Source organism: Phyllostomus discolor, chromosome 2, assembly GCF_004126475.2.
Source record: "Phyllostomus discolor isolate MPI-MPIP mPhyDis1 chromosome 2, mPhyDis1.pri.v3, whole genome shotgun sequence".
Classification (NCBI taxonomy): domain Eukaryota; kingdom Metazoa; phylum Chordata; class Mammalia; order Chiroptera; family Phyllostomidae; genus Phyllostomus; species Phyllostomus discolor.
In genome coordinates this window covers 25,925,860-25,938,318 of record NC_040904.2, presented here as the reverse complement: position 1 = coordinate 25,938,318, position 12,459 = coordinate 25,925,860, and the positions used below count along the sequence as shown (strand labels likewise).

At 50.7% G+C, this 12,459-nt stretch overlaps 1 protein-coding gene across 3 annotated transcripts in view; it reads right to left on the bottom strand.

Annotated features, from left to right (window-relative positions):
* LOC114490625 (schwannomin-interacting protein 1) overlaps window positions 1–12,459 on the bottom strand; it is a 500,197-nt gene that overhangs the window by 121,467 nt on the left and 366,271 nt on the right. For 2 of the 3 annotated variants that reach the window (XM_028504697.2, XM_036017610.1), the window contains one exon: window positions 3,176–3,862. In XM_028504697.2, coding sequence (XP_028360498.1) covers window positions 3,176–3,862 — 687 coding nt within the window. Of the gene's footprint in view, window positions 1–3,175; window positions 3,863–4,382; window positions 4,671–12,459 lie in introns of those variants that run through there. The other variant, XM_028504698.2, reaches the window with a different exon arrangement.

The window sequence follows — 12,459 nt, the reverse complement described above, 5'->3', positions numbered from 1 at the left end:
AACCCTGTTTGAGTTGACTACTATGCTTAACACTAAGGAAGTGGAAGACAGGACTACTCATTAGGAAACCCTTTAAGTTACTCCAGGGTGGGGGGAGCTTTTACCTTTCCTTTTATTTCAAATTATTTTAAGCATTAAAAGGAGAAGAGAAAAAAATGTAGTCTGGTGTCAGCAGGAAGGGCAAAACCGCTTTCATGGGTTTCTCTCTGGGCCTTAGACAAATCACTAAGTGACTCTGAGTGCTGGTTTTCTCAACTGTGGAATGAGAGGGGCACTCTAGGTGTGTGGTGTGTGGGTCAGGGAAGTCCTTCCTCCCTTCATTCAGTTTACATTTGAGAGCTTGCTATGTCCCAGGCACCGGCCCAGGCACCAGAGTACAGCAATTGAAAGACAGGCAAGACCCCCACACTCCAGTTAAGATTCGGAAGAGACTAAAATGAAGGAGAACTACTCGAGGTAACGTCAGGTAGTGAGTGACAAGCACTAGGAAATACAGCAGGAGCGGCTGGGAGGAGGTGGAGTGCCTCACCCTAGGGAGTGAGGTCAGGGCCAGCAGCTCTGAGAAGGGGAGAGGGGAGAACCAGAACGGAAGGGAATCTGGAATAACCAGAAGGAACTGGCCACTGGATTCCAAACGAGAATGGGCAAAGGCCCTGGGGTGGGAATAAGCCTATGCGGCTCTCTTCACAGGGGAAGGAACACCTCTTTCTCATGTCTCCCCCCCCCTCCCCCTAGCAGTATGTAGTAATTCCATTCACACACAACTTTTTAAAGAGCAGCAAACACATCGTTTGATTTGCACAACCCCTTCAAGACAGGGTTTCTCTTCTACACAGTCGCTTCGTTATTCCTAAGTTTCCGTCCTCATGGTTATAAATTCTCCACTTACTCCAGGCAGAAGTAAACAGGATGTAAATCGGGGTTTCCCAAACTGTCAGGACAGCGATCCACAGTGAGAAGGAAATCTCACTTTGTGACCCAGTGTCACAGAAAAAAGGAAACTAAAGCCTGAAAGAGCCGAGCTGACCACGGCTACCTGCAACGGACTACAGTAATTCTATTCTATTGCATTTTTTCTTAAACGCCAAGGTGACTTCAAAGGTAACATGCTTTGAAAAGTACTACTCTAAACTAACAGTGGCTGGTAATTTTGTTCAAAGACAAAACAAAACATGGAAAATTTCAATATTAACCCCAAAGGCCACCTCCCATCCCTTCTTCCTCTGTACTCATACTTGTTTAAAGCAATCGAACTCAAGTTTCTCTGTGACTTGTGGAGGAAATGCCCTGAAGGGATGTTTTCAGGAGGTTTGGGAGGTGGGAAGTGAGGGGAGGAAGGAGAGAAACTCAAATATTCAAATTATTCACTAGGTGAGTATTCATCTTTGGCTTCAAAGATTGCCCAAGGAAGAAAGATTCATAAAATCTCCACTAAAGCAAGAGAAAGGGTGTGGGGGGGGGGGGGGGAGGCAGGGGGAGGGGGGCAGAGGGGAAGCTGTCAGAAAACCATTACATTTTAAGTGCCCAGAGGGGTCTGTCTGCATTCCTACCTCCCCACCACAACTCCAGCAGCACTGAGAATCACACCTTAAATGCAGCATGTACACAAGGAGTTCTTAATAACGTTTTGTTTAATAACTTTTGAATGATGGAGCTCCTTGTCACCATCCAATCCTAACTTCATGTGTATACCCAGTTATCACGTTGTCCGGAATATACAAATGTCACACAATAGTAAACAAAACTTACTTATCTTCAGGTCATTGTTTAAGTCCAGGGAGCTTAATGAGGTCTTTTCCTCAAGCACGAAGCAGGAAAAGGATGTTTTCCATTGCAAGGTGCAAGAGATATATTGGCTGTAATAGAAAGATGCCATGTCTCCTAGTGGCCGTGGTAAAGCTGGGATTAAAACTAGCGTGTTAATAGTGTGTTAATTTAATAGGTAGTTTCTCAAGGGACACTAACCCTTGGGCTCTGTCAACGAAGGGCTCTCTCTGATGGAAACCATGCCAATTTCTCTGTGAAACGCAGTTACCATCCTCACCCCTGAAGTCAGAAGTGCACGCACCCAATTTGCGGCAGCCCCAGGGCCCTGGAGCCGAAAAATTACACCTGCAAGCAAGCATTTTCCCACACTGCCACACAGCTGCCACCCACAGAAAGCAGCTCATTTAAACTGTGCCCTTCAGCCCCATTTAGGGGCATCGTCAATGATTTCAAATTACAACTGTTGCATTATCTCCAAAGAGTGATAAATAGGCAGGGGAGATACATTCATGCTTTAAGTCATGTATCTGCTCTCTTCTAAAGGGCACAAAAGCTGTTGAGACAAGTCGGAACCTGTCAGAGCTGCTCATTATCGACGCAGCCCTCCTCGGCCTCCCTCTTCCCTACACCAGCACCCCTCCCGTCTGGACTTCCTGCTCCGAGGTACCGACCTCCGGTGAGGACGTGTTCGAGGCTCCCTATCCAAACCAGGAGGACTCATCCGAGGGGGCGCGAGTCAGGCGATGCAGGCTAGAACGCCCCCCTCATCCCAGCAAGTCGATGCACCCCCTTCCCCCAGGTCAACAACAGGCCGGGTTTCAGAAGGGGCGAGTCTTGGAGGAGGGCGGCCACCCATTCAAATGCAGGAGCATTCGCTCAAACGCGAGATGGAGCAAACCCTGCCGCCGGACCAGGGGTGTGGGCGGGCGAGTGTGTGCCTGTGCACAGGACACCCTGCATACGGGCGAGACATCAGTGGCAACGAGGAAGACCCACCTCGGTTGACAAAGCCACAACTATTAACGATTTAAAATATCACCCGCAGGCACTGGTTGCGGAGCCAAAATCTCCCTGTATTTATTTTCAGGCAAGTGACTCACAGCCTCATCTCCCTAAGTAATTCCATTAAAATGAATCGCCGGTTCCACTAACCCGACTTTCCGCAGCTCTCCGGCTGCCCCTCCCTCCACTCCGCCCATACAGCAAAGCCAGACAGCTCGCAGACTGAGCAACCAACCGTACCCCAGGGGAGCAGAAGGCAGGCTCTCCCGCCCGGCCCCCAGCCTCGCGGATGGATGAATGGGGCCGCAGGCGGGCTGGAGCGCTAGGAGGGCGCGTGCGGGCTGTGCGCGGGCTGCAGACGCGTGTGTGTGTGTGCGCGCGTGGGCACGCACCCCGGCCAACTTACTGAGGTGGAGTTGGTCCTCGCGTGGCCCTGGTTCCGCACCTCCTGCTCCCGGAACTGCAGTCCAGCCAGATGCTTCTCCAGCGCCTCCCAGTCCATTGGGGGCATCGGGGGCTCCGCCGGCACGCATGTCCCGGAGTCCGTGGGCTGAAGGCAGAGACCCCCTGCCACCGGGCCCCGGCCGCAGCGCCGGCTCCCCGCTGGCTGGGGCTTCTGGACCGCCCGGCGGGGGACTCGAGAACCGCTCGGCCAGCCGGCCACCACCACGTTGCCATTATGCCTGAGGTCCTGGGGGTTGTGCGGGTGGAGGTTGCCGTTTGGCACCGGGGGCGGCATGGCGGTGGTGGACCCCCTACCGCCACCGCGGGTCCTGGCGCTCACGTCCCCCGGCTCCCGGGCGGGACAGCGGTCATCTCGGTACCCTGGTTCGTCGCGCTCGTCCTCCTCTTCCTCCTCCTCCCCGTCCTCCTCCGGCGCCCACTCATCAATCACCTTCTTCTGGTAAACCGGGAAGGGCTCCTCATAGTCCTCCAGGGCAGACACCAAGTCCAGGCTGCCCCCCGGCGACGACGACGATTTGCACTCGGAGCAAGGGGTCACTTTGGTGGAGTTGGACTGCGAACTGGCGCGGCTGCTGCTGCTGCTGCTGCCGGCGTCACTGCCTAGATCCATCCCATCCTCTCGGTAATCCTGGGGGGAGGAGGCAGAGAGAGTGAGCCTCCGGGCCGAGACTGCTCCGGCTCCCCGCCGCCCGCCACTAAGGCCAGGGCCCAGGGCGCTGCGCCCGTCTGGCCGGAGGTGCGCCCCACCAGAGGCCTGGGGGCGGGAGCTGGCACCAGCCTGAGGCATCCCTTATCCCACCCCCCTTCCTGCCACAACCAGACTTCCTCCGGGCAAAAAACTCAGATCAGCAAAGGGGGTGTCCAGCCACCAGCGCGCACACTTTCCTTAAAAGGGGCCGCGGGGCACGCACGGACTTTGTTTTAACCATTTTGCGCCAGGCGCGCCCCGGCACCCCGCCCCAAGGATTCTCGGAGAACCAGACACTTTCCCAGAGAATTATAATTCCCCGGAGGCGGGGACTGAGAAGAGGGTGGGCGGATACTAAATTCGCACCTCCGTCTACGCGCGGAGACCACCACCCACCCGGCCCCGCCCCGCCCGCCGCGGGTGGTGGGGAGCCAGGCTCCGCTCGCCCGCTGAGCTTTACTTTCTAAGGAGCCGCCAGCAGCGCGGAGGTCTGACTGCCGCCTCCGCGCCTCCCTGGCTGGCCCTTCCTCCGCTCGCCGGAAGGCTCGGGTAGGTGGGCGCTCCGGGCTCCCGCTGGACGGGGCAGCTCCCACCGCCCCCAAAGGTGTGACGGGCCCGGGCGCGGCGGCTGTCGCCGCAGGCGCCGCCGCCCGCGGGGAGGAAGGACGCGCCCTCCCGGCGGCGGAGCCGGTCCCGCCACCGAGCATGCCCAGAGGATGCCGGGCGCGGCGCAGTCCGCTCTGCCGGTTTTCGCAGCGGCAGACCGGGGCCGGAGGTCGCGTGGGGATGAGGTTGCAGTGGCCGGGAAAAGGCCCGAAGGAAAGAGGCGCGGGGTGTTAGGGGCACAGAGCTGGTCAATTAGCAGGGGCGGCGCCCTGGAGAGGGCGGTGAATTTCAACCCCCGGACACACTCGTATTTCCTGGGCGCGCCCCACGCCCTCTCTGCAGGGGCCGGTCATCACGCCTAAGACTCCCGACACCCCAAAGCGCGGGCTGGACGCCTCCTAACCCACGCGAAAGTCCCCGAGTGACCTCGTGAAGGACCTCCCTCCCCCACACGCGAACATACACAAGCCCATGTGGGAGCCCGAGTGACGTGTGCGCGGTTGTCACGCACCATCGTTTCCCTTCCACCTTCCTCCTCGCCGCTTCCTCTCCTCCACCACTCAGCTCCAGTCGCCTACCCGCCCTCCCTTTCAAGTTCTGACTGTGGGTGGAACCTGTTGCTTTAGCTCATTCTCCTTCCCTCCCGGCTACACTCTGAGTGTGACAACCTCAAGAGAGGCCTGTGTATGGGGAATGGAAGAGTAAGTGTGTGATGGGGTTGATACCTGGCGTGGTCACAGAGAATCTATTCCGGAGAGACTCCAAAGCCCTCTTTAGCCACCTCCAATCAAGGAGACAACAAAGGAGGGGAAGAAGAAGGTATCAGGTGACACACTCCTGGCACCTGGACGGCTTTGCTGCTGTCAATGGTTCAGAAAACGGAGTCGAAGGACCCTGTGCCGGGGTTTTCACCCAGATTAGGGGAGAGGGGATCCTTGCACGACATATACATGTATCAAATCACTATGTGCACACTTGAATTATTTATAGTTTTATGGGCCGGGGAGGGGGAGAAAAAAGAGAAACAGCACTCGATTTTACAAGAGTCTGAGGAAACGCACTTTCTCTCAAGTCCCAGATCTGGACCTGTTACTAATTACTCCCAGCGAATTCTAGCCTGGACCAGGCCACTGCCCTAGCTTGGCACAGTCCAGATGCCAGATGGAGGACCAGGAGAATGCTTAGGATTCTTCAGTAGGGAGTGGCTGCCACGGTGACATTCCTTCGAGGTCGTATTGGGGACTTGGTGCAGAGACCCTTTGTTTAAGTGATTTCAGTAGAGTGCAACTCTTTCCTCTCCTGGGTAAGCCTGAGCCAGGGAAGATAAGCTAATCGTCTGACTTTTCTGGAAACAGCAATCTTATGAATAACAGGAAAAGGGGCTTTCTTTTCTGGAGCTCTTTACAGGACTGATTGTAACTTAGAATGTCTTTTACGGTAAGGTCTGTAAGGAGCCTGCCTTGTGCTCCAAATATGGTTTGGTTTTGAGGTTGCTGCAGAGCCTGGGTCAGCTGGCTGCCCCACTGTGGAATGGAGGTGGCTCAAAGAGTGTTCAGAGATGTGAGTGGTGTGCTTGGAACCAGGCAGCTGCTTTTCACATCCCCGTGTGACTTGGCAAGGCTTAGGTCAGGAAAAGTTCCCTGCTCCGTGTCAGGATGCAGGTAGCAGCAGGTAAGTATCAAGCAACTGGAGTGGTAAGAGAGACTTGTGGTCTCAGTTCACGTTTCAAACCTCGGGATCTCCTCAACTACCCACCCGGACTCCCTCCTGGGCTTCAGCTCCTGTCCCTGCTGCCCAGATGGTCTGTGTTCAGGGAATGCAAGATGAGGCCTTAGAAAAACATTTGGCAAGGTAAATACACTGCCAAAAATGCGTGGCATTTCAAAGCCAAATACAAACATCTTTGAATTATCTGTCCTTTCAAATTATTTTTTTGACCAGATATTCTGGATCACATGGGAAACTACCAGGTTTCTTTTTTTCTTCTCTCTTCATGCAAGGTGCCTGACTAGCCCAGGGTCCATTCTGTTTCCAGCTTTCCACCGCCTGCCAAGAACCGTCCCCCTTCGAAACTGGAGGCCCTGCCAACTCCCAGGCCGGCAACAGTCTACAGACTCTTCCGGCAGGATGGAGAGAGAGATGATTTGCAAAGTGATTGAAAGGTCCTGTCTTCCTGTTTCAGGAAGTCGCCTAAGTTAGAGGCTTGGAGCTTACAGACTTAGATTTGTCCTCTGCCACCTTTGTACGTTAACCATCAGAGATGTGAGGAAAGCAGGAGTCATCCCAGACCAGCACCTTCCCCCATCAGTCACCAAGTCCCATCCATCTGTGTCCTGAAATGACTGAAGGGTCTCCACACCATCTCTGCTCGTTCTCCCCAGGCACTCAGAGCGGCCTTCCTCACATGCAGATCTGAGCAGGTCTCTCCCACGCTCCATTCAAGCTCTCCACGACTCCTCACTGCCCTTAAAGGAACTGCTTCCTGCCCAACCTCCCCCAACTTCTTTTGGCAAATTTCTACTCATCGTTTATGTCTCGGGTTAAATGTCACCTCCTTTTGGGAGGCTTCCCTGATCCTCTGTCCCTGCGTCCTGAGGTCAGGTGACCTTCCCAAGCTTCCATGACATTCACGGCATCTATCACACATGCTGTGTGGAAACTGCTGTTTAACTGCTTATCTTTTCTACAACTCAAGAAATCCACTTTATCTCGAGACCCAGGCCACACATAAATACAAAAACATATATAACTGGAAAAAAGTTGTATAGAACTCTTATTTTGTAAAATCCTATCCTACTTCATTTAAACCAAAACCTAGTCACACCTTATTACATTGATTTCATAACCCTTAAATGGGTCAGGGCTCCTAGTGTGAAAAAATACTCCAAATCCCGTGAAGGGCAAGGACATTTCTATCTTGTTCATGGTAACTGGAATGGAATAGGAGTGTCATAAATATTTGTTGCTAGGATTATTAATTGTAATAACATTTAATTCTTTTAACTCTCAAAAACCGTGCAAAGAAACTATCATTCCCATTTATAGGTGTGGATGCGGAAGACAGTGAGGTTAGGTAACTTGCCTGATGTCAACAAGCTGAGAAGTGAGGTGGCAGAGCCAAGATTTGAACCTGGGTATTTTGGCTTCATTACCCCTGCTCTTAGTCACCCAGCTAAAATTCAGTATCCCTTGGTCCAGATGCATACGGCTGAGTTTACTAGGCAAACACGTCAGCAGGGTCTCCTTGCAGCACCTTCACCCTCCTCCCCAGTCCCCTGCCCTGCAGAGGCTCCTCGGGCAGCGGCTGCGCTGTGCAGAGGAGAAGGCAGCTGGCAAGAGCAGCTGTTCTCTTCTGCTCACACGCGCTTGACCTCCTCAACTGTCAACAAGTTCAGCGGTATTCAGCAAGCTGGGAGATTTCATTGTGAAAAGGCAGAGTACACACACCTCAGAAAATGAAATTTCAGGTTGTTACGAGCTATGTGCCTTAAGTTCCCCCCAAACCAAATTCGTTAAGAAGATACCCACCATGAGATTGGGTTATTAATTTTTGTCACGGGTAGGAAACCGCAATCACATTCCAAGGGTAGGTAGGAATGAGACTATGTTCCTCAGAGGTCAGTGCTACTTATAGGATTCTATCTGTAAAGACAACACTTGAGAAAAGACATGATTGAAACAGTTAAATCACAAGGAGTATGAATAGGTTGGAAACAGATTTGTTTGCAAAACTCCCAAATGCTGAAATCATTAGCCCTAACGCTGCACTTCTCCAAGTTATGGCATTCAGAGTAATAAAGAAACGGCTGGCAGTGGGGTTTGTAGTCCATCTTTATTACGGGAATTACATGTGAGTCACATGCAGTACACAAATGCTCTCCCAATTTCATCACCTGCGTGTAACTGCGTGGGAATACTGAACAGCACTGTGGGCAAAGTGTCCCGGTGTAGAGCGCCTAGGCTTGGTTTCCAGCCCTGTCTCTAACCAGCTTTGTGACCTCAGGTTCCTCCAGAAGGAGGCCGGACTGCATGATCACAGTGTTAAGCAAATTGTAAGAATTAATTGAATGAGTGAATAACTAAAGGCTTCTTCCAGCTTAAAGACCCCTGGGGTTTCACCTCTGAATTGTTTCATCACCTTCCTTGTTAGGAGGTACAAAGTTGGTTTCTCTGCTAATTCAAAACCAAGGTCTCCCTCCATTAGGCAGGTGGAATGTGTGGTGTTTCTCCTTTATTTATGTAGAGCCAATGGGTTAATCTTAACTTATTAGTCTGCATACAGACTAACAGGTCTGTGTGTAGACACTATAAATGAAAGAAAATACTTATTTTAGGTGTATGTAGGATCTGTCTCTAAAACTATATATACTTTAATGGGAAAAAACCTTTAAGAAATATTAACATCTTAAATATTTTGATTATCTAGCAAACCATGAGAAAGCATTTGTTTTCTTATGCTTTCCTCAATCAAAATGAAATGGCAAAATCTAGGTAACCTCACTCCATAAAAAATAGCTCCAATGACCTATTTTCTAAACCTGAAACCAGGACACTTGGCTTAACAAATACTATGGAGCTTACAGAAACCACGTGAATGGAAACGAAGATCCCCCTGAAACTTCTGTAAGGCAACACTAACTGCAGCAAAGGGTTAAGTGTCTTTATCAGAGAAAAGTCACATGGGGGGGTGTCAGGACCTCCACGTAAGGCCACACAGAATGTGCCCTGTTCAGTGCTAGGAGGATGCGCACTGCACTGTTGGGAACCGCCCTGCCTGGTATCAGAAGCTGTAACCCCCACAAAGGCTAAGGCTGAGGGAGTGACCTTGGACCATAAGCCAGCAAGGAGACAAAAGCTTATCTCCCTGGCAGGAGCGCTGCTTCTGCTGCTTCATTCATACCTGAACCCCAAAGCTTGGTCGGTTAGCCAATGATGGGTAAGATTCCCCAAAGGGGGAAAGACCTAAGACAGGCACGATACTGTGGGAGGCCCCCAAGGAAGGACTTTGGGGGCTACAGCAAAAGGGGGTGATGGACCCTCACTCCTTGGCTGTGATATAGCCTGAGTCTTCGATGTCTGGGAGAAAATCTCCTTATCTCTTGGTTGCCTTAGTTCCCTTGCTCCACCTAAGCCTGAAACAATGACAGGGTGGTGCAGCTCTGTGCTCAAAAGGGCGGGTTCCCCGGGTGATCAGGCCTAAGAAAGAATATGTAAAATCCCGTGGAACCTGCTTTGTTTAGAATGCTCTCAGTTGAATGATGAAGGTCCAGGGAAGAAGTAAGTTTCTTCCATAAAGTTTTTTACAGCTCTTTGACCCTGACTCAAAATAGGCCCTCAGACTTCCTGGTTACCTATTGTTTGATCCTTACTTCCTAGCAATGAGTAATGAGCTTTACCTGAATTCTTATGGGAACGAAACCAATAAAAAGCCTCTCCCCACCAGAGAGAGTGGCCATTCCGCTCCTACTTCCCCACAGGACCTGGTTGTCTCTGTGTATGTTTTTCTCGCATGTTGATGAGCCATCCACAGCGTTCTGCGGTCACTGCTGGTCGGTGATCGCGACACTGTACCTCCTACCAGGTCCCTGCCAGGAGGAACAACTCTCCCAGATGCAACTGAATGTAAAGGACTCCCCCTGGAGTTGTGCGGTGCGCAGTCTGCACAGCAGTCCACGGGGGCTCTAGTGGTAATTCCTCTGGTCGGAAGTTTGTTCTAGTTGACAAGCCTGGAAGAGGAAGGCTGCTGCTCTTCTCCCAGTAAAGTCATGCCTCTGACTGCACGGCCCTGACAGAAATTCAACATATCTAAACTCTCCCCGTCTTTCTTTTTCCAGGAGTTTTCCGTCATCATAGTCTACTTTCCTTAAGTTCCTAGCAATTCTTGAACATGCAAGTCTGTAAGCAACTCTGAATTTAATTTTTGAGCTTCATCGAAGGGTATAGGTTACATAAAAAGACATTTAGGAGGCTCTGGGAAAGTTGGTGCACCCGGGGCATGAGCTGGACGGAGCACCACAAGTGATGAGGCCGTGGGCACGTAGCCCCAGAACAAGAGGGGCTGCCTCAGACATCGCATGTCTTGTGCTTTGATGTGTTAGGCTTGTGAAAGAGGAACATCTAGCAAGACACTACAGGAAGTGAAAACCCTGTTCTGGTCACTTGTTGACAGAACCTTGGAAGCATTATAAAGTCAGGAAATAGCTTGGGCATTGTCTGGACAATGCAGGCAGAAGGAACGCATCTGGAGGTGATGAAGGAGGCAGCAGCGTGGGGGAATGGGCGTGAACTTGCAAGGCCCCACTTCTGACGAGTTCTGCATTTATGAGCAACACAATCCCTGCAGCACTTTGGGCCACTGGCCTCATCACAGAAGGAGAGTTGTCTGAAATTGTCAGATGCCTCCAAGGGTCGGTAAGGTGAGGTAAATGAGTGAAGTGGGCAGCATTATAGACAGGGAGTTCCAGGGAGAGTTACCGAGTCACTGAACAGCTCAGCACAAAGGCATCTATATTAAAATTCAGAACAAAAAGCAGGTTTATCCTCCATTTATCCATGGATCACCATTTGGACCTCTGCTCTCAGCTCTAGATCCCCAGAGCTCTATGTCTGCATGAAAATGAGTTAGGGAGGCCATACGTCTTGGCTTATACAGGATGGCCCGGCTTTACTCCTGCTGTCCTGGCATAATTATTAATGGCGCCCTCCTTCACTCCCAAAAGTGGCCCTGTTGACATGATGAATTATATTATCACCCAAAGTAAGGGGGAGTCATCAATGACTGAACATAAATCTTGGGGAGCAGTATTTTCCAAAGCTGCCCACCCCTTCAGAGGCAGTTAAGTAGGTTTGGTGGTGGTGTTTTATGGGTAGAAAGATAATTCATCTAAATAAACTTCCAAAATTTCCCAATAAAAATGGTTCAATAGAAGCAGTGTGTCATGAATTTAAAAACCAGAGAAAAACATATGAGAGCCTATCAATTTGTGAACAATGCTTACCTGCGCTAGCAATCCAAAAAAATGCAATGTCAATAACAATGAGGTCACGTTTTGCCTGTAAAATATTTAAAAGTTATTTAAAACTATAATACTCAGTGTCAGGATGGGCATGATCAAAGGAACACTCATATACTGCCAGTGGGTATAAATTGGTTGATACAGACTTTCTGGAATACCATGTGATAATATGTTTTAAATGTCTTTACAACTTTTATACCCCGTGCCTGTTACTAATTCGACAACTTTATTGAGCCCTATGACATGCCAGACACTGGGAGACATTGTGGTGAAAGGGGCAAACACTATTTACCCAAAATGGAACTTCAGTCTAGCGAAGAAACAGACATTTCGGGGAAAAAATACAGAGTGGGGCAAAAGTAAGTTTACAGTTGTTCATGTGGAAAATCATCCAATAATTAATAAATAATAATAAAAGAATGAACTGTGCTTTGTGTACTCACAAAGGTAAACCTACTTTTGCTCCACCCTGCATATGACAATTTAGCTGACAACTTGCAGTGAGCACCCAAACGGTAGACTCCTGGATGCTGAGGCCATGTGAGCAGTGTGTGTGCTGGGCCAGAGGTCAGGAAAAGGGCTGACCAGCTGAGGCGGGAGGGCGGGGCGGGGGGCGGACAGGCAGAGGGAACTCTCTGAACAAAGGTTTTGAGGCTGGAAGAAGCAGAGCACAGAAGCTGAACAGCTAAAAGGAAACCACGGGGTTGGAGCCAGAGATAAGGGCAAACGTGGCCAGAAGAGGGGTTGCCAGTAAGATATTTCTCTTCACAGCCACTCATGAGTTGTAAAAGCAGATTGACATTTTTAGAAACTTTCTCCACGGTGGAGACTTGCAAAGGGGATAGGAAGACAGAGCAGGACAGGAATAGAAACAGACCAATTAGGATGCAAATATAGCAAGTGGTCCAGGAGAAA